The following is a 20,138-nucleotide window of genomic DNA, read 5'->3' as shown; positions in this document are numbered from 1 at the left end:
ACCATGATGCCCAGGTCGCTGTGCAGATGCAGCACGGACACAGGCCCAGGACTCTGGCCTCAACTACTCTGCCTCTATCTGCCCTCACAGTAGGCCTTCCTTCTGGAACCCAGGAGGCTGGGAGGAGCTTCTCAATGTTCTGAGATGACTGCCCTCCCCAGGGCCAGCCAGGGTCACCACCCTCAGGCCCGCTCTTGGAGGTCTCCTTGTCTCTCCTTAGGGAGATGACCATAATACTTTTAAATTTTTTTAAAATTGTTATTTATTTATGATAGTCAGAGAGAGAGAGCAAGAGAGAGAGGCAGAGACACAGGCAGAGGGAGAAGCAGGCTCCATGCACCGTGAGCCCGATGTGGGATTCGATCCCGGGTCTCCAGGATTGCGCCCTGGGCCAAAGGCAGGCGCCAAACCGCTGCACCACCCAGGGATCCCTGACCATAATACTTAGTACTCACTATCCCAGGCTCTGTGCTGAGGGCTTGCTTGTTTTTTTGTTTTTTTTTCTTAGATTTATTTATTTATTTATTTATTTATTTATTTATTTATGACCGAGAGAGAGAGAGAGAGAGAGAGAGAGAGAGAGAGAGAGAGGCAGAGACATAGGCAGAGGGAGAAGCAGGGATCCTGATGCAGGACTCAAACCCAGGACCCCAGGACCATGACCTGAGCCAAAGGCAGATGCTCAACCACTGAGCCACCCAGGTGCCCCTGCTGAGAGCTTTCTATTACCGCATTTGATTTGTACAGCAACCCTACTCCATCATCATGAGGGAACAAGGCCAGCAGACCCCCCTCCCCGCTACACATGCATACGCATGCACACACCGCATGCACCCCGCGTGCACACACACAGAGCCTGACCCTGACAGCTGGTGCGGCCAGCGGGAACAAGCCTGCTTCACAGGTGAGGAGCCAGACACAGAAAGCCAAGTAACTGCACCAAAAAAATAGCAGAATGCTGGGTCAGAGCTGGCATGGGGACTCTGGAGCCTTGCACTGTCTGCTGGTTTTATGGGGACGCAGGTGGAGTCCCATCCCAGTGGAGGTCAGGGGCCTCCTTCTGGGGAGTGTATGGCCACAGCCTGGGTCCCCAACCAAGGGTGACCATCAGAATCACCAGGGAGTCTGTTAACAATACAGATTCCTAGCCCCGTTCAGATTCTCCAGGAGTGGGGACCAGGGGTCTGTACAGTTAGGGAGCTCCATAGACCTAGAGGCACAGACAAGGAACCTTCTCACTTGCGGGCTTGCAGGCATCCCTGCATCAGACTGTACTGCGTGGCTGTGGGTTTTTACCTGCCCCACATGTATGTCCCTGTCTTTTGATAGTTAAGACTTAATTCCTTCTTCTGTGAAGCTCCCTTTCCCCCTCACTGGGTCCATGGGGTCGAGGCTGACATCACCTCAGCCCCAGGACACAGACCTGTGACTGGCAGATCAGGAAAGCCCATTCTCCGGCCCACGGGGACTGGTTGAGGAGTGAACATGTGACCCGATGAGACAGTCCCAGGACTTTTGCTGGCACAGTAGGGGAAGAGGAGTTCTGTTTCTGGGGTGAGTGCTGAGCCGATGGGGTGTATGTCTGGCGTTGCCAAGACCCCCCACATGGAGAGAGCCTGCCAGGGAGTGGGGTCAACTGGGAGAAACCTGAACAAAAATGGAGAGGTAGAGTCCTGATGGCAGCATGTGAATGCCTGGATCCAGCCAGACCTGAACCCAACTTCTCAGCATATGAGCCAGTGAATTCTCTGTTTTGCTTGAACTAGTTAGACCTGGGTTACTGGCATCCAATAGGATCTTGACTAACATACTAGCTACTTCTATTAAAAAAAAAAGAATAAGAGCTTTGTAAACATACAAAATAGGCCCTGGCTTCCAGCCTGCCTTACCCCCGGCAAGACCCAGATTACAAAAGGAAAGACACTCCCACCTGCCCCCCTGGGTCCAGGGCCCACTTACTAGTCTCATGGCCACTTTGCACCCGTGCACAGTGCAGGACCTTGCTGGTGCTGGGCTGCTGCTCGCTGAGCCATTGTGGATGTCCCCAAAGAGGTCAAGGACCACCGGGCGGTGGGGGTTCTGCTCGTCGATAAGAACCAGCGGCGTGTAGTTCCACATGGTGACGTTCAGGGTCCTAGTGGCATTGGCATCGCTGTGCTCGGGAGCCAGGATCCTCTCCAGGACAGCTTCCATGAGTTCATCCAGATCCCTCAGCAAATGCTTGACTTTGGAATACCTGGGTGGGGAGGGGGCCGGTCAGGGGGCAGGGGCCGCTGGGACTCCCCCCTCGCTCCAGCCTGGCTGCCCCCGAGCCCCTGCCTCTCTGCCCACCCGCCGGCCCAGGCGTCCATGTCTCCTTCCACCCACCTGCTCACCTAGTCATTCACCGAGTACGCACTGAGCACCTACTATGTGCCGGGCACCGTGCAGAGCACAGAGATACAACAGTGAACAAGACACATGGGGTCCCTTTCCTTATGTGTGTGTTTTTTTTTTTTTTTAAAGATTTTATTTATTTACTCATGAGAGGCAGAGAGAGAGAGGCAGAGACATAGGGAGCCCGATGTGGGACTCGATCCCCAGACCTGGGATCACGCCCTGAGCCGAAGGCAGGTGCTCAACCGCTGAGCCACCCAGGTGTCCCGGTCCCCTTCCTTCCGAAGGTCACATTCTAATGAGAACAACTCGAAACAGCCCATGGTCAGCGATTGCTTGCCGTGTGCCAGCGCTAGGTGCTTCGGACGCTTTATTTGATCTTCCCCACAATTCTGTGATGCTCCCCAGGGAAGGATCAGGAAACCCTGCAAGTCGCTGTGATCTCCCGAGCCCACCCCGCTGTAGAGCGGTAGAGCTGAGGAGGGAACCTGGGTTTGGAGCAGCAGGCGTGCTGCTGTTCTTGCCCAGAGGTTCTCGAGCTCCCTCCCAGGAGGACACAAAAAAATGTAGGGAGGAGGGACAGGTCTGTGATCCCGAGGTTCCAATTCTCCAGCAGTGACTTTGGGAAGAGGATCCAGTTTCAGGAGGCAGGAGGTGGTTGGGAGCGTGGGGCTGGGCTCCCCCCATGTTGCAAAGGGTGACCGGTCAGTCTGGAAGAAATGTGTCCACGCCAGGGAGTGACCCCTCCGGATCTATCCCAGCCTCTGCCACACAGTGTGGTCACCAGGGCAGTGTGAGGACATTAGCAGGAGTGAGTGTTAGACCTGGGGCCGCAGGCTCACGTCCTGGTACAAAGGGGCAGAGCACCCCGAGCTGGCATCAGCTTCAGCTGTGGACACCTCCTGTCCCCTGATATTAAACCAGCCTCCTGTGTATGTACAGGACGAGGAGGACTGGGGAGGGTGGCGGGCGGTGGGGATGCGGCTGCTATTAGGGCCTGGATGTCCACAGCTGCTGTCAAGCGTGGTGGGGCCTGGCAGGAGGTCTAGGTTCGAATCCTGACATGCCACTCAATATCTCTGTGACCTTGGGCAAGTTAGCACCTCTGAGGCTCCGATCTCTGTCTACAGAATGAGGGGGATTAGAGAGTATTTACCCTGGAGGGCTGTTAGGAGGATTCAGTGAGGTGATGCTTATAAAGCGTCCAGAACAGGCGCTGGACGGGGTGGGGTTGGTACTATGATTACTCCGGGTTCTCTTGAGCAGCCCCAGGGATCCACCCCAGTAGGCAGGAGCCCGATTACTAGAAAGAAGGGACTTGCTGATAACTAGAGACAGAATCAGGAAGTATGAATTCGCTTCCAGGACCTTCTTTTGGACAAGAATGTTCTCTGTGACTCAGCCATGCTGGCCCTTCCTTCGGTTCCTTGAAAGCACCAACTCTGTCCCATTCCAGGGCCTCTGCAGGTGTCCTTCGCGTGGGGCCCTCTTCATTCCACCTTGCTAACTGCTACTCATCCCTTGGGGGGTGTTCTCTGACTGACCCCCTGCCTCTCCTCAACCCTGGCCAGGTTGGGCCGCTCCGTGTGTCCCTTTCAGAGGCCTTGCCATCAAGTGCTTGAACAGTGGCACCTCTGCAGTCACATCAGGCCTGGGCTCCAATTCCACAGTTGTTCGTTGTGTGTCCCTGGGCAAGTTCCCTCACCTCTCTGAATCTCCATTTTGCGGACCTCTAAGCTGGGGCTATCACGGTAGCGCCCACCCCCTAGGTGGTTGTGTGGGTGAGAATTCCACAAATCAACCAAAAAACACTCAGCACGCTGCCTGACAACTCATAAGCCCTTGATGTAGCGTTGCTATATATTGTTTATCATCATAATTGGAATTAATTCAATATTTATGGGGCAAAAAACATTAATGTCCTTTTGCTCTGGGAGGCTGGGAAGAGGGTGGGAACCTCGCTTTATCCATTGCTGCGGTCCTCCTGCCCTGGCACAGCCTGGGGCATACAGCAGGTGCTCAGAAATCCACACTGGTTGATTCAGTCCCAGGCACCGGTGGGCCTGACGGCAGAGGCCACCAGGTATATTTTTAGGTTCCCTTTAAAGACTTTATGTTTAAGTCACCTTTACACTCAACATGCGGCTCCAACTCACAACCCCCAGATCAAGAGTCTGCACGCTCTACCCACTGAGCCGGCCAGACGCCCCTAGGTTCTCTTAAAGCCCAGGACGAGCAGGGATTTTGCAGGGATTTTGCGAGGTGCTTGCTGCAAAGGGCTGAAGCAAAGAGGGAGAGAGAGAGAGAAAGAGCACAAGGAGGGGAAGGGGAGGGAGGACGGAAAGAAAAGGAATCTGGAGGGAAGAGAAGGAAGGAGAGGGAAGGGCGGGAGAAGGGAGGGGATGGAGACAGGGAGGGGGATGAGGAGGGCCAGAGGGAGGGGGAGAGAAAGGAAGGGGGGCAAGGAAAGAGAGAGGGAGGGAGGGGGAGGAGGTGGGGGGAGAAGGGGGGAGGGAGGGAGGCGGAGAGCTCCCCGGGAGCACCTACTGGAAGGGGCTGGCGTTGCAGATGGTGACGGCGGGGAAGTCCATGGTCTTGAAGCCGAGGGAGAGGGACACGCTGACCTCCCAGCTCAGGTAGGTCCTGATGAAGACGCCCCACTGCCAGCAGACCAGGGAGGTGAAGAGCAGCGTGATCAGGAACCACATGGCCTTCTTCTTGGGCCCCTCGCAGATGATGCGCTTGGGGCCGTGGGTGTTGGTGTTGTTACAGTACCACACCAGCAGCTCCTTGTACGAGTAGCCCGGGCCCTTCTGCAGCCGGTGCAGGCCCTTCAGCAGGTACTTCTTCAGGTGCATCGTGGCCCCTGCACGGAGACACCAAGGCCAGGTGTGTGTGGGGGGTGCTGCGCAGGGGCAGCCACATCCCAGCCCTCCGTCCCCCTTCCTCCCTGCCCCCTCTCCATCCCGCCCCTCCCCTCCCTCCACTCCTTCCCTCTCTCCTTCCCGGCCATCTTTCCTCCACGCATCCAACCAAAAAAAAAAAAAAAAAAGAGCATGTATTGAATGCCTGCTGTATGCCAGATACTGAATTAGTCCCTCTGGATTCAACGATGGGCAAAACAAGCAAGGTTTCTGCCTCCTGGGAATTTTCAGCCTAGTGGACAAGTTACTTAAACTCTCAACTCCTTAGGAACCCTGTCTGTAAAATGGGGTGATTGTACCTAATGTACAGAATTGCTGACAGGGTGAAACGAGGTGATGCATAAAATGGGCTAATACAGTGCCCGGCTCAGACTAAGTGCCCAATGTGCTGGCTACCTTTATTTATGTATGCATGTATTTAATTTATTCAATTCGTTTTATTATTTATTTATTTCTTTAGAGAGAGTATGGGAGAGTGGGGGCAGAGTGTGGGTCGTGGGGCTCGATCTCACGACCCTGCCATCATGACCTGAGCTGAAATCAGGAGTCCGAAGCTTAATCGACAGAGCCACCCAGGCACCCCATCAGCTACCTTTATTACAAGCTGTAAGCAGGTGGGTGAGACAGATGTTCGTCAAATAATCCATCCAAAGTGTGTAGCTATGAAATATGGTAGGAAGGCTTGGGACCCTGTGCTCTGAGGTCCCAGAGGCAGTAAGGGGTGGTGGTGAAGAACCAGCTGAAATGTGTGCTTTGAATCTCAGCTCCACCACTTTCTAGCTGGGTGACTTGGGGCCAATCACTTTCCCAGTGCCTCTGGGTCCTCATCTGTAAATGCGGATAATAATGCCTCTCCTGGGACCCTGGGTGGCTCAGTGGTTGAACATCTGCCTTTGGCTCAGGGCATGATCCTGGGGTCCTGGGATCGAGTCCCACGTCGGGCTCCCTGCAGGGAGCCTGCTTCTCCCTCTGCCTGTGTCTCTGCCTCTCTCTCTGCATCTCTCATGAATAAATAAATAAAAATCATTAAAAAAATGCCTCTCCCTCATGGGTTATTGTGAAGATTGAATGAAAATACGTAGCGTGTGGATGGCTACCTGGCACCCGTCAGCTATCCTTTTTACAGAAGCACCCTCTACCCCAACCCGTCAGCTGAGAGTCCCCCGAGAAGCTGAGTTAACTAGGTGAAGAGGAGTGGAGGGGGTCACTCAGGTGGCAGGGACGGCAGGAGCAAAGGCTCTGAGGCGGAGGGAGCCTGGAGAGGTGAGCAGGACCTTGTGGGCCACGTTTAGGATTTGGAGGCGTGGAGGCGTGATGCCCTCAAACCCGCCATCTGGAAAGACACGGACAGGAAGGTGGGGGTGTGTGTGAGAGGGTGGGCCCAGGAGCAGCATCAGGGCTAGCTGTGGGTTGTTGAGAAGGATCTACTCTTTCTTTCTGAGACTCTGATCCTCACCTGCATGAGGAGACAGCGTTCTTGTGAAGATGAACCAAGATACTTGTCACAGAGCCTTGCACCTGATGGCTTCTCAGGTAGTTTTAACCTGTTTCCTCCCTCCTTCTCCCGCAGACAAAGAAGGAACCTGCTTCTGGAGCACCCCAGCTCTATCCCTGGAGCCCCAATTGGTCAAAGGCCACCTCCTGCCTGCAGCTGTCCTGACTCCCTGGCTGGAGTGACTCTTTCCCTCTTCTCAGAGCTGCTGCCTCTCGGGGGGGGCGGGGGGGGGGGCACTGTGGTGGGCGGTGCAGTGTCTGCTGGTCCAGCGTCCTTTCCCCCTGGCTCTGTGTGTCCTCAGGGGAACCGCCCCTCCCCCAGCCTCAGCTGCTGTGAGCTGCCAGGTTGACTCCGCCCCTAATCTGAGGGTACTCATATTAACCCGTTTGGATGCTTGAGACTCAATTTTATTACTTTATGCCATTATAACTGAGGCAGAGACTCCTTTTATGCTATCTCTCTCTTTTTTTAAAGCTATTTGGTACCACAAACAGGGAGACTGCCTGAGAATACAGCCAACACAGGGGAAAACAGAGCCACACGATGGAGAGAGTGATTTCTGACATTTGAACACCTGGATCCAGCCACTCCTGAAACCATTTATTTTTAGACTCAGCAGATACAAGAACCAATACATTTTCTTTCTTACTTATGCTGATGCAGACTGGGTGTCTATCATTTGTAACCACTAAAATCTTAACAAAGAAAGAACTTCACCTCATTCTACCCTGTATCATACTTCTGCCTGTGGCATCTCATTCCTATGAGATAATAAGTCCTGTGAGAATAGCAGCTCTGTATTCCTGATAAGCCCAGCACGGTCCCTGGAACTTCACCAAACAGCAAATGGGTAATGCCAGACCTTCATATCTAAACAGAGATCTTAAACTTGCTCAAGCATGTTCACTGCTGACCTACCTTTCTGACACATTAATATCCCCCACTTTCCTGGCCAAAGCATTAAAGGCTTTCCCCTCCAATGCCTCTGCTCTCTGATGGAAATCAAGCTCCGTGTGCCTGCTCAGGCCATCATGGCTCTAACAGGGACGTTCGCAGATTAACCCACCCCCCATCTTTCCCTAGAGGGCCCATTCCCTGCTCTGGGAAAATGAAGTTATAGTGATCACAGTAGTAACAACTCCAAGGGCCCTGTCAGAGTACACATGTTTATAATGACCCGGGTACTGCAAGATGGTGCGTGCATTATTTAATTCTTAGACATTATTATCCACAACTATAAATTTGGGAAGAACTGGAGCTTTGTCTGTCTTCATAGTCTGGCACCCCAAGGGCTAATAGGTGAATAGCACACGAGGCTCCAATAAACTGCCATGGGAGAACCAGACAAAGGGCCTCTCTGATGTCTCCCTTTGCCATTCTCAGTTAATCATTCTGGTTCATCCAAGGAGAAAGTCGGTTTGGTATGAACAGGCCCTTAGCATCTATTTAACCCCCAATAATCTCCCGGATTAACAATGAGGCCTCAGGCTCAGAACTTTACAGGTGACAGTATCTAGTTGGAATTAACATCATTCTGTTTTCACCAGGTTTCTTTTTAAGAGAGGGATCTCCTATTCATGGCAAGATCTCTTGTCACAAGAACACTTCAGTTAAAAAAAAAAAGTGGGGCGGGGGGAATGTGTTTAAAGAAAAATAATCAGGGGGGGATCCCTGGGTGGCGCAGCGGTTTGGCGCCTGCCTTTGGCCCAGGGCACGATCCTGGAGGCCCAGGATCGAATCCCACGTCAGGCTCCTGGTGCATGGAGCCTGCATGGAGCCTGCTTCTCCTTCTGCCTATGTCTCTGCCTCTCTCTCTCTCTGTGACTATCATAAATAAATAAAAATTAAAAAAAAAAAAGAAAAATAATCAGGGGGTGCCTGGGTGGCTCAGTCGGTTAAGCCTGTGCCTTCAGCTCAGGTCATGATCCTGGGGTCCTGGGATCGAGCCCCAGGTCAGGCTCCCCACTCAGTGGAGAGCCTGCTTCTCCCTCTCCCTCCCCACCTGTGCTCTCTCTCACTATCTCTCTCTCAGATAAATAAATAAAATCTTCGGAAAAAATACAGAAAAATATTCAGTAAACAATTGCATGCCATGTAGCAAAAGCTGTGGCAGTGGTAGAGGAATAACAGAGGTTTGTGGAGTGCCGGCTTCTCTCCTACCTCGTTTGGTCCCGTGGGCCATCAACTAAGTAAAAATCAATGAATGCTACAAACAGCTTTATGTTGTTCCCATCAGATTTACCCCCAAGGGAGGAGATGGTCTGTGTTTGGAATGTATACACAGCTTGTGTAGGAAGGTTTAAATCAGCTTACAGCTGAAACCAACCCAAACAAGCCAAGGGGAGACTGCGTCCACTTATGGACTCGGGCACAGTGGACACGGTCACACTTCAGAGAATCCCAGACTGGGTTAGCATCTTGGCCCCAAACGGGTGCTCAACGTTCCTGGCCACAAATACAACAGTAAGTGTTGTGTGCCCCGAATTCTTGTAAGAGGAAACACACACTTGCTTTCAGAGACAAATCTGTCCTGAGGTTTTTTTTTTTTTGAAGATTTTATTTATTTACTCATGAGAGACACAGAGAGAGAGAGGCAGAGACACAGGCAGAGGGAGAAGCAGGCTCCCTGTGGGGAACCCGATGTGGGACTCGATCCCAGGACCTCGGGATTACGTCCTGAGCCAAAGGCAGATGCTCAACCACTGAACCACCCAGGTGCCCCTGTCCTGAGATTTGACTCAGTGTCCTGGTGGCAGGACAACGGGGAACACAGTGCATATCTCTACCCATTACCTTGACAAGGGACACGGGAATGCTCGTCCTACGGTCAGTTCTTCCAAACCTTCTGAATGAGAGGTTGCAGATCGTGACCTAGGAGCTGTACTGGGTTTGCAAAAGTGGTTTCTGTTGTTGGCACGGTATTCATTTTTATAATTCTCATTTAAAAATAATGGCTTGGGGACGCCTGGGTGGTTCAGCAGTTGAGTGTCTGCCTTCGGCCCCAGGGTGTGATCCTGGGGTCCTGGGATCGAGTCCTGCATCGGGCTCTCTGCATGGAGCCTGCTTCTCCTTCTCCCTGTGTTTCTGCCTCTCTCTGTCTCCCTCTGTCTCTCATGAATAAATAAATAAAATCTTTAAATTAAAAATAACAGCTTTATCCACATATAATTCCAGTACCACATAACTCATCCATTTAAAGTGTAGAATTCAGTGGGGTTTAGTATATTCACAGAGTTGCTCAACCATCCAAATAAATTTTCAAACATTTTCATCTCCCCTCACAGAAACTCTGTATCCACTAGGGTCTCTCCTCATTTCTCCCTCCACCCTTCAGCCCCAGGGTCTGTCTCTATAGATTTGCCTATCTTGGACATTTCATATAAAGGGAACCATACCTAATGTGGTCTTTTATGACTTTTTTTTTTTTCATTTAGCATAATGTCTTCAGGGTTCGTCCATGTAGCATGGATCAGTATTTCATTTTTTTATTGCCAAATAATATTCCATATTATGGATGGTGAATGGATAAATAAAATGTGCCTCTCTCTCGGTGTCTCTCATGAATGAATAAATAAAATCTTAAAAAAATAATAAAGTGGCTGTACTATTTTAAAATTCCACTAGCAGTGCATGAGGATTCCATTTGCCCACATCCTCTTCCAACGCTTGTTATTATTCAATAAAAAAATTATTCTAGCCATCCTAATGGGGGTTTCATTTTTATTTGCATTTTCCTAAGAGCTAGTGATACTGTCTGTCTTTTCATGTACTTTTGGCCAATATATCCCACTATACGGTCAACATATCTTTGGAAAAATGTCTTTTCAGGTCCTTTGCTCATATTTTAATTGGGTTGTCTTTTTATTATTAGGTTGTAAGAGTTATTTATGTATTCTGTGTAAGTCCTTTGTCAGATATAAGATTTGCAAAAATATTCTGTTCTGGGGTTATGAAAAACTTTTGATGATGCCCAATTTGTCTATGTTTCTTTGGTTGCTTGTGCTTTGGTGTCACAGCTAAGAATCCATTGCATAATCCAAGGTCATAAAAATTTATTCCTTTGATTTATTTATTTATTTTAAAGATTTTATTTATTTATTCATGATAGTCACACACAGAGAGAGAGAGAGAGAGAGAGAGAGAGGCAGAGACACAGGCAGAGGGAGAAGCAGGCTCCATGCACCGGGAGCCCGACGTGGGATTCGATCCCAGATCTCCAGGATCGCGCCCTGGGCCAAAGGCAGGCGCCAAACCACTGCGCCACCCAGGGATCCCTATTCCTTTGATTTATTCTAAGGGCTTCATAATCTTATCTCATATTTAGATCTTTGGATCCAATTTGAGTTAATTTTTTAAAGACTTATTTAAGTAATCTCTACACCCAATGTGGGGCTCAAACTCACAACCCCCCCCCAAAAAAAACCAAACTCACAACCCCGAGATCAAGAGTCACACACTCCTCGGACTGAGTCAGCCATGTGACTCTAATTTGCATTAGTTTTTTGTCTGTGGAGTGAGGTAGGGGTTCAAATTCGTTTTTTTGCATGTGGATACCCGCTCATTCCATCACCAAGACTGTTCTTTGCCCATTTAATTGTCTTGGCACCCTTAGTGGTTTTTTAAAAAAATATTACTCAAATTAAGGGCACCTGAGGGGCTCAGTTGGTTGAGTGTCTGACTCTTGATTTCTGCTCAGGTCATGATCTCAGGGTTGTGAGATCAAGCCTCATGTCAGGCTCCGAGCTGAGTATGGAGAATGCTTAAGATTCTCTTTCTCTCCCTCTGCTCCTCCCCACCACCTCTCTAAAAACAAAAGAAAAAAAGAAAAAATTTAAGGAAAGCCTAGTGAAAAGATATGCCACACTCATGGGTCATAAGACTCAATATTGTTAAGACCTCAATTAACCCTAAATTTACCTCTGGAGTTGATTTAATTCTAATCACTAAAATAGAAAAAAACAACAACTATCCAGTTTTGAAAAGTAAGAACAATCTATAGGGTGCCAAGGCGATTCAGTGCAGAAAAGATTGTCTTTTCAAGAAGAGATGCTGACATGAATGCATATCCATGTAAGAAAAAATGAATCTAAATTCCTACTTCACACTATATACAAAAATTAACTTGAATTAGAGACTTAAACATGAGAGCTAAAACTATAAAACATTCAGAAGAAGCGTAGGAGAAAATCTGTGCAATCTTAGGTAGGCAAATGTCTTTTAGATAGGACACTAAAATCATGAATCATGAAAGGAAAAACAACCCCTATAAATTATACTTTATTAAAATACTAAAATTAAAACCTGCTCTTCAAAACACACTGTTAAGAAAGAGCAGGACACTAGGAGAAAATACTTGCAATAATATGTCTGAAAAAGCATTTGTATGCAGAATAAAGAATTCTTACAACTGAGGAAGGAGACAACCTAACAAAATAATGGGCAAAAAATTAGAAAAGATGCCTCATACAAGAAGATATATGAATGGCCCATAAGCACATGAAAAGATGCTTAACATCATTAGTCATTGGGGGAAATGCAAATCAAAACCGCAGTGGGACACCATTTCCCACCCCCTAGAAGGATGGACAATACTCAATGTCAGCGAGGATGTGGAGCAATTAGAACTCTCCCGCCCACCCCTGTTGGCTGGGATGCAAAATGGCACAGTTGGGCAGTTCCTCAGAAAGCTAAGTGGACACTTATGACGTACCAATTGCACTTTTAATTATCCAAGAGAATGGAAACATGTTCACGCAAAGACTTGTATAAATTCACAGCAGGCTTATTCATTAATAACCCCAAATTGGAAACAAGCCAAGTATCCACCAGCAGGTGAATAAATAAATTGTGGCACATTCATACAATGGGATACTATTCAGCAATAGAAAGGAACCAACTATTGAAAAATAGAACAAAATAGGTGGGTAGGAGAAAAAGGAAACATGCTAGTTTTAAAAGCTAGATGTAGAAGAGTACATAGTACCTGATTCCATTATACGAAGCCCTAGAAAAGACATACTAATCTATAGGAACAGAAAGCAGATCAGTGATTCCCTGACCCTGGATTGACTAAAAGAGCATACGAGAGAATTTTTGGGAGGTGATCTTGGCTGAGACGGTGGCTAACTGGATGTATACATTTGTCAAAACTCATCAAATGCTATTATTTATTTATTTTCAAACACAATATTTAAAATGGAAGTAATGTATGTAACTTATATTTAAAGTTCTAGGGCCAGCCCAGTGGCTCAGTGGGTTAGTGCTGCCTTTGGCCCAGGGCGTGATTCTGGAGACCCAGGTTTGAATCCCACATCGGCTCCCTGCATGGAGCCTGCTTCTCTTTCTGCCTGTGTCTCTGCCTCTCTCTGTGTGTCTCTCATGAATAACTGAATAAAATCTTAAAAAAAAACCCATAAAATTACAAGAGTTCACATCTTAAAAATCTAGACTTTTATGTTTTGAAAACTAACAAATATCTGACAGTTGTCTCCATGTGGCAACTTTCTGCCAGAAATGAAAAGTGGCAGCGCCCTCATTAAGATGGAACGTGTGCTCCCCCCACCCCAAATCCCCTGGGTCCCTATTTTCTTATACTCAGCTCATCTTACTCCCTTTTTTAAATTCTCTGCTTTGGCTCCTATGGACATCTGACTTTGTGAATCCTGTAAATTGTAGGTCAGATGCTTTCATTAAAATCCCCTGTACTTATTTTTGCAGTAAAACCTCAATTATCTAAGGTTATGAGGGAATAAGAGTTCTGGGTAGCGGGATTTTTATGGTTAATTGAAGGTTAGCCTGAAAATGGATTGGACTCTGGTTATTGGAAAATCTCTCATGTTTCTGCCTCTGCCAGGGCAGGCAGCATCAGAACATGACTGACTCACTGTTTCCAAGCCAGGATCCTGGCCAGGATCCGAGTCATGGATGGGGATCAGCACGGCAGGCTGGAGATGGCGAAGAGGGATTTTTTAGAGGGGGGGTCGGAATCTCTCCAGGGACCAGGACATACCCTGGGCATCATTTCTATTTATAAATGCAAATATTACATGCATTCTAGGCACCTAGATTTTGGTCTCTAAATATCATTCCCAACTAAAAGGAACCAGGGCTTCTTGGAAAAATGGCTGATAACAGTTTTTTTTTTTTAAGATTTTATTTATTTATTCATGATAGTCACAGAGAGAGAGAGAGAGAGAGAGAGAGAGGCAGAAACACAGGCAGAGGGAGAAGCAGGCTCCATGCACCGGGAGCCCGACGTGGGATTCCATCCTGGGTCTCCAGGATCGTGCCCTGGGCCAAAGGCAGGCGCCAAACTGCTGCGCCACCCAGGGATCCCCTGATAGCAGTTTTGGTGCAGGAAATGTAGAGGCTAAGCCTGGGATATCGTGTCATACCCAAAGCAAAGGAAAGCATCAAAGACTGGGGTCAGTTGAGGACTCTTGAAGGGGTCCTCACTGGCAATGATGGGAGAATTTGAGCATCTTTAAAAAACTATGCAATTGGGATCCCTGGGTGGCGCAGCGGTTTGGCGCCTGCCTTTGGCCCAGGGCGCGATCCTGGAGGCCCGGGATCGAATCCCACATCGGGCTCCCGGTGCATGGAGCCTGCTTCTCCCTCTGCCTGTGTCTCTGCCTCTCTCTCTCTCTCTGTGACTGTCATAAATAAATAAATAAATAAATTTAAAAAAAAACTATGCAATTAATTGAAACATATTAAATGCATAAAAATCCATGAGTTCATTACAACACTGGAAAGGCAGGGAAATAAGTAGAACATTAACGTTATTAATAGATAAAGGTCTGGGTGCCTGGTTGGCTCAGTTGGTTAAGCGTCTGACTTTGGCTCAGGTCATGATCTCAGGTTCCTGGGATGGAGCCCCAGGGTCACGCTCTGTGCTCAGCAGGGAGTCTGCTTGGCCCTCTGCCCCTCCTCTCGCTCATGTTCTCTCTCTCAAATAAATAAATAAAATCCTAAAATAAATAAATAAGGGGTGTCTGGGTGGCTCAGATGGTTAAGCCTCTGCCTTTGGCTTAGGTCATGATCTCAGGGTCCTGGGATCCAGCCCTGCATCGGACTCCTGACTCAGCAAGGAGTCTGCTTCTCCCTTTCCCTCTGCATCTCCCCCCTGCTCATGCTCTCTCTCTCTCTCTCTCTGCCTCAAATGAATAAATTTAAAATTTTTAAGTAAATAAATAAGAATCATTAATACATGGATCCCATTCAGGTTGTTTTACCTGTATTGGGGGCACTAGCAGCTACTATGTTCCATAAGCTCCTTAATTTACGACAAGAACCTACAAGTCTCAGCTCAAAATCTAGCCCAAGGCCTGTTTTTGTGTGAAACCAGAGGCTAAGAAAGATTTTTACATTTTTAAAGAATTGTTAAAAAAAAAAAGGAATATGCTGCAAATGGGGCCAGTAAAACCTAAACTATTAATAAAGTTTATTGACATCTGATTGAAGACATCCTTAAAATGGGTTTCAGATAAGTATTTTTTTACAGGATTTTCTTTATTTGTTCATGAGAGATACACACAGAGAGAAGAGGCAGAGACACAGGCAGAGGGAGAAGCAGGCTTCTCACAGGGAGCCCGATGAGGGACTCGATCCCCAGACCCCAGGATCACACCCTGAGCTGCTGAAGGCAGAGGCTCAACCGCTGAGCCACCCAGGCATCCCTCAGATAAGTATTTGTAAGTTTGATTTTACTTTCCTCCCACTTGTTAATTCAATGTTTCCCAAACACCAGTCCTTTGCATAATCACAATTTTCACTGACTTGCTGGAGCACCTGTATCATTATTCATTTAATGTATAACACCACCGAACTCCCTTTTTTTTTTCCTTAAAAACATTCAGCTTTGTCCTAAGCAATACTATGAGCCCTCAGCAACACCATATCTGTGAAATATGTTTGATGTGTTAGCCATATTTTCCTAATGCCTAGTAAAATAATTTAATTATTTAAAAAAGAGTATTTATTTATTTATTTATTTATTTATTTATTTATCCCTCTTTAAAAAAGGAACTTAAAATCATCTTGCTTTGGGGAATCCCGGGGTGGCTCAGTGGTTTAGCGCTTGCCTTCGGCCCAGGGCATGATCCTAGGGTCCCAGGATTGAGTCCCACATTGGGCTCCTTGCATGGAGCCTGTGTCTCCCTCTGTCTATGTCTCTGTGCCTCTTTCTCTCTCTCTCTTTCATGAATAAATAAATAAAATATTTTTAAAAAATCATCTTGCTTATCACCCTTTAGAAAATTTTCTGTAGGTTTCTTACCTAGCTGAACCATTTTGTCATGTATCCTCATGCCCTCCTTTTAAGTAGGTTGGGGTAGTTGTAATTATGCCCATTTCACAGAGAGGGCTTAACTAGAGCCAGAGGAACTTATCCACCGTCAGAGTGAGTCAGAGGCAGATCTGGATATAGAAACCAGGTCGCCTGGCTTCCAGCCACTTCTACCAACAGACTTGATGGGACACCTGACTTCTTGACCCCACTCTGGTGGGTGTTGGGGAAGTTTGCAGTGTAGCAATCAATGGGCACAGCCGCCTCCTCCACGAGTACACACGCACCTCATTTGCCCAAGGCTACGGCACACCAACATCTAGGGGTCCTCCCATAAAGTTACACTCAGTGTGACTAATGGAGAGGATAAGTAAGTGGCTCCTCCAGGAGGGGAGACACGGTCGTCTTATTTGAGATCACTGAATAGTCTGATCAGAGACAGAGAATGCTCCCAAGGTATACCAGTTAGAGAAAATAGAGGGAATTAGAGTATATAACGCCCATGCACATTTGTGTAAAAAAAAAAAAAAAAAAAAGAGGAAATAGAAGTATAAAGGCATTTACTTGTGGGCACAGAGCCTATCCTGGAGAGGCTGCCTAGGAAAGCAGTAACATGAATTGCCTTCGAGAAGGAGACCTGGGTGGCTGGGGGCACAGGCAGGGAAGGAGGCTTTTGAAATGTGTTACTCCTTCTGTACCTTCTGTATTTGGGATCGTGTCAATGTTTCATATTCACTTATAAATATTTACTAAACCCCTACTGTATGCTCAGCACTGTTTAGGCACCGAGCATGCCGCAATAAACAAAGAGTAAAGAAATAAATCAAGCCCAGCCTTTATATAGATAGCCTACATGCCCACAGGAGACAGAAGCAAAAAGTTAAAAAGAGCCATTAGATTTGAGAATTTATGCAGGTGGGAGTTTGATCAAAAAACTCTGTATGGCAGCCATTAGATGCACAGGGATTAAAATGTTTTGTAACACCAGGCATACTGGCCAAGCTTTGGGAAAAAGCAAAGCTTTGTGGTGGGGCCATGGAGGGGGTCACTCCCCTCTCCCTCTATGCATCTATCCCTCTATCCCAACTCCTGCACTGTGTGGAGATGTCCTTGGGGGTCACTGCTCCACATTGAGGGGTGGCATCTGGGGGTGGCATGGGGTATGTGGGTAGGTGTCCCAAAGCTTCACTCTGTGGTGGGGTGATGGTGGATTCCATGGGGCACGGAGCACCCTCAAAGGGCAGTCAGGAATTCCCATCCGTGGCACAGATAAGCGCATCCCATAGCCCTGGCCAGGTCAGCAAATGCTGGATGTTTCCATCAGGGGGTGGATGGCATAGGGTTTGGCCTATGTTAGGGCAGTCAGACCCCCAGTTAGGGCCTGGCTCTGCTGTCTCCCCAGGGGAGGGCCCCCATTCTTGACAACAATATGTTGGCCTTCCAAGTCTTAATTTTCTCTTCTGTAAAATGGGACTAACAGTACCCATGCCCCCTAGGTTGTTGGCAGGATTCAATGAGATAATGTGTGGGAAGCACTTTGCACAGTGCCCGTCACATAGTAGGTCTTGAAACATGGTAGCTGCGATTACTATCACCGTCATTATTATTTTAAGGAGCAGAATTATTCAAAATGACGCTGGGTATTCACCCTAGGTTACTGGGATTGTCATTCGTGGAGAAATGACCCACTGGAAAAGTGGCACCCAGACTACTTCTTGTGGGACTGGGTCCTTCCCTGGCAGGGAAATCCCATGGTCTCCATCAGCTGGCAACTGGCTTTCCAGACTTCTATAAATAGCTGCACTTAAACCCAGCCTGGTGGGCACCAGCAGCCATGTACACAGCCACTGAGAAGGTCACTTGCCACACTTGTCCCATATGAAGGAAGACCCAGGGGGTTGGGGGTCCCTCCTCTGGAATGGAGCCCTCACCACTTCACAGGTGCCCTGGCCCCAGCATGCCTCCCTGCAGGATGATGGGGAGCCTCAGAGATCAAAAACATCTCTGTGCTGCTGACTCTGGCCTTTGGGTTTTCCTATAAAGCTCTTCGCTTATCCCAGATCTTGTGGTGGTGGATTCATCCCAACCCTCACGCAGCCAGTGGCATCATCCAGTCAAGGATGTAGGTGGAGAGGCCAAACCCAGACCTGCAATACAGAATCCCTTCCTGCTGTGCTAATTCTAAGCCATCTTGGGAAAGCACAGCTGTGAGCTCCCTGCGGAAGGCTGGCTGCGTCCGGCTGCGGGACTGGGGACCCCAGCCCAGCCCATGCACTCTTCTCCCCACACCTCCTGGGACATCCTGCAGATGACTCACGTGCCAGCACTCTCCCTTTGTCCCCAAGCAAGATGAAACCAGCTTTCCTGAAGAGGCCAATTAGAACATGAACCTTGTGATCTGGGGTGTTGGGAAGAGCAGAGCCCACTGGAGCCAACATTGCAGGCACTGAACAGAGCCCAGGAGGGCGCAGAACAGAGCAGTGACCCCCAGAGAAGCCGGCGTGGGGGTGGGCAAAGCATGTGGGGCCAGGGCCCGCCGCCACCTCCACCCTAACCTGGTGCCAGGCTCCATCCTGTCCACCTGGCAGCTCCAAGCGGCCTTGCTGTGCCAGTCTGGCTGGTCCTGGGATGAAAGATGAGTAATGGTGTCAGATAAGTGCTCAGAGCTGCTGCTGCTGCTGCTGGAAAGAACCCCGGCCACACCTTGCAGGGACCGTGCACTGGAGTCCTTGGAAAACCCGGTCTGGTCTCCAGATGTGATGCCGTAACTGGGGTCCTCCTCACCCCACCCCGCCACCCCCAGCCAGCTCCATGGAGGCCTGGGGCCCTGCAGACCCCTCTGCTCAGAGCTCTCACACCACATGCCCTTGCCTCTCAGGCACCGCAGAAGAGCAATCACAGCATCCGAAAGAGAGAGGCATTTGGGAGGGAACGCTTCGTGCACACTCATGGTGGACTGCGGCTCTTGGTGCTAGCAAGGCATCCATGGCCCCAAGAACGGCTGCTTACACCTGCTTTCCTCCCTCCCCACCCGCAATAATGGTCAGGAGAGCCCTGGGGCCCCTTCGTATGCTAACGTGACAATGCAGAGGCTAAAGAAAATCTCAGATACACAGATCTATTTAAAAATCTCACTTCAGGGGCACGTGGGCGGCTCAGTGGTTGAGCATCTGCCTTTGGCTCAGGGTGTGATCCCGGGGTCCCAGGATCGAGTCCCGCATCAGGCTACCAGTGGCGAGGCTGCTTCTCCCTCGCCTATGTCTCTGCCTCTCTCTCTGAGTCTCTAATGAATAAATTTAAAAAATCTTTTTTAAAAAAATCTAAAAAAATTTAAAAATCTTACTTCAAAAATAGATGCCTGACTTAGGGTGCAGGTGCAAAGCCATCAGAGGCATTTACCATGTTGCAGGACAGGACTTCCATGTTCAAAGGTGACCAGACCAGAGCAGCTTGCAGGTTTTAGGAACTCAGATGATGCACCTGTGCTGACTGTTTGTTTCCAGTACCTTCTAGGTTCTCCATCCAGCTTACGCTGCAGGAATGAAGAAGGTCTGAAAAGCCGTCTCTGGAGACAGAAGCCTCTGGTAGCAAAGGCAGGTCAAGAACTGGACCTGAGGATGGCCGGCTGGCTTTCGTTCCCGGGGATGAACTGCTCACTGCCCAAGGGCCCACGTTGAGTGGTGCCTTCACGGTGTGGGCTGTATCTGGGTACCCATCTTTCTTTCTGTTGACTCACTCTTGTTTTTACTTAAACACCTACTTTAGCTTTGTCCTAAGCCAGAGTGTCCCCAAAATCACAGGTTCGATGTCACCAATTATATGTGTTCTAATACACCTCAACATAAACAATTACTGATGAGATGAAAGATGTTTGTTTGCACAACATCTAAAAACCATCTCCACATGCCACACTGCACAGGGAGACAGACTCAGCGAGGCAAGACTCCCTTGCCTCAGAAACTCGCCAGATTAGATAAAACACCTCACCATCTGCAACCCAAAGACAGCCCCCCAGCAATGTGCATGGCGTGCATGGCACGTGGCGGTGGGTGTTCTT

The 20,138-nt window shown here is 48.6% G+C and overlaps 1 protein-coding gene and 1 long non-coding RNA gene across 2 annotated transcripts in view; one reads left to right on the top strand and one right to left on the bottom strand.

Annotated features, from left to right (window-relative positions):
* Positions 1 to 20,138, bottom strand: part of SCNN1B (sodium channel epithelial 1 subunit beta) — a 60,153-nt gene that overhangs the window by 18,281 nt on the left and 21,734 nt on the right. Inside the window, exons 2-3 of the mRNA XM_077907014.1 lie at positions 4,924 to 5,242; positions 1,960 to 2,236 (exon numbers count right to left, since the gene is read on the bottom strand). Of these exons, the coding sequence (XP_077763140.1) occupies positions 1,960 to 2,236; positions 4,924 to 5,234 (588 nt within the window). The 5' untranslated portion in view covers positions 5,235 to 5,242. The remainder of the gene's footprint in view (positions 1 to 1,959; positions 2,237 to 4,923; positions 5,243 to 20,138) is intronic.
* On the top strand, positions 4,889 to 7,453 carry LOC144319187 (uncharacterized). Its single transcript, XR_013385091.1, has 3 exons — positions 4,889 to 5,265; positions 5,761 to 5,914; positions 6,871 to 7,453. It is a non-coding gene; the product is annotated as an uncharacterized LOC144319187 (long non-coding RNA).

This window comes from Canis aureus, chromosome 8 (assembly GCF_053574225.1).
Source record: "Canis aureus isolate CA01 chromosome 8, VMU_Caureus_v.1.0, whole genome shotgun sequence".
In the NCBI taxonomy this organism is placed as follows: domain Eukaryota; kingdom Metazoa; phylum Chordata; class Mammalia; order Carnivora; family Canidae; genus Canis; species Canis aureus.
This window is presented reverse-complemented; position numbering and strand designations above follow the sequence as displayed.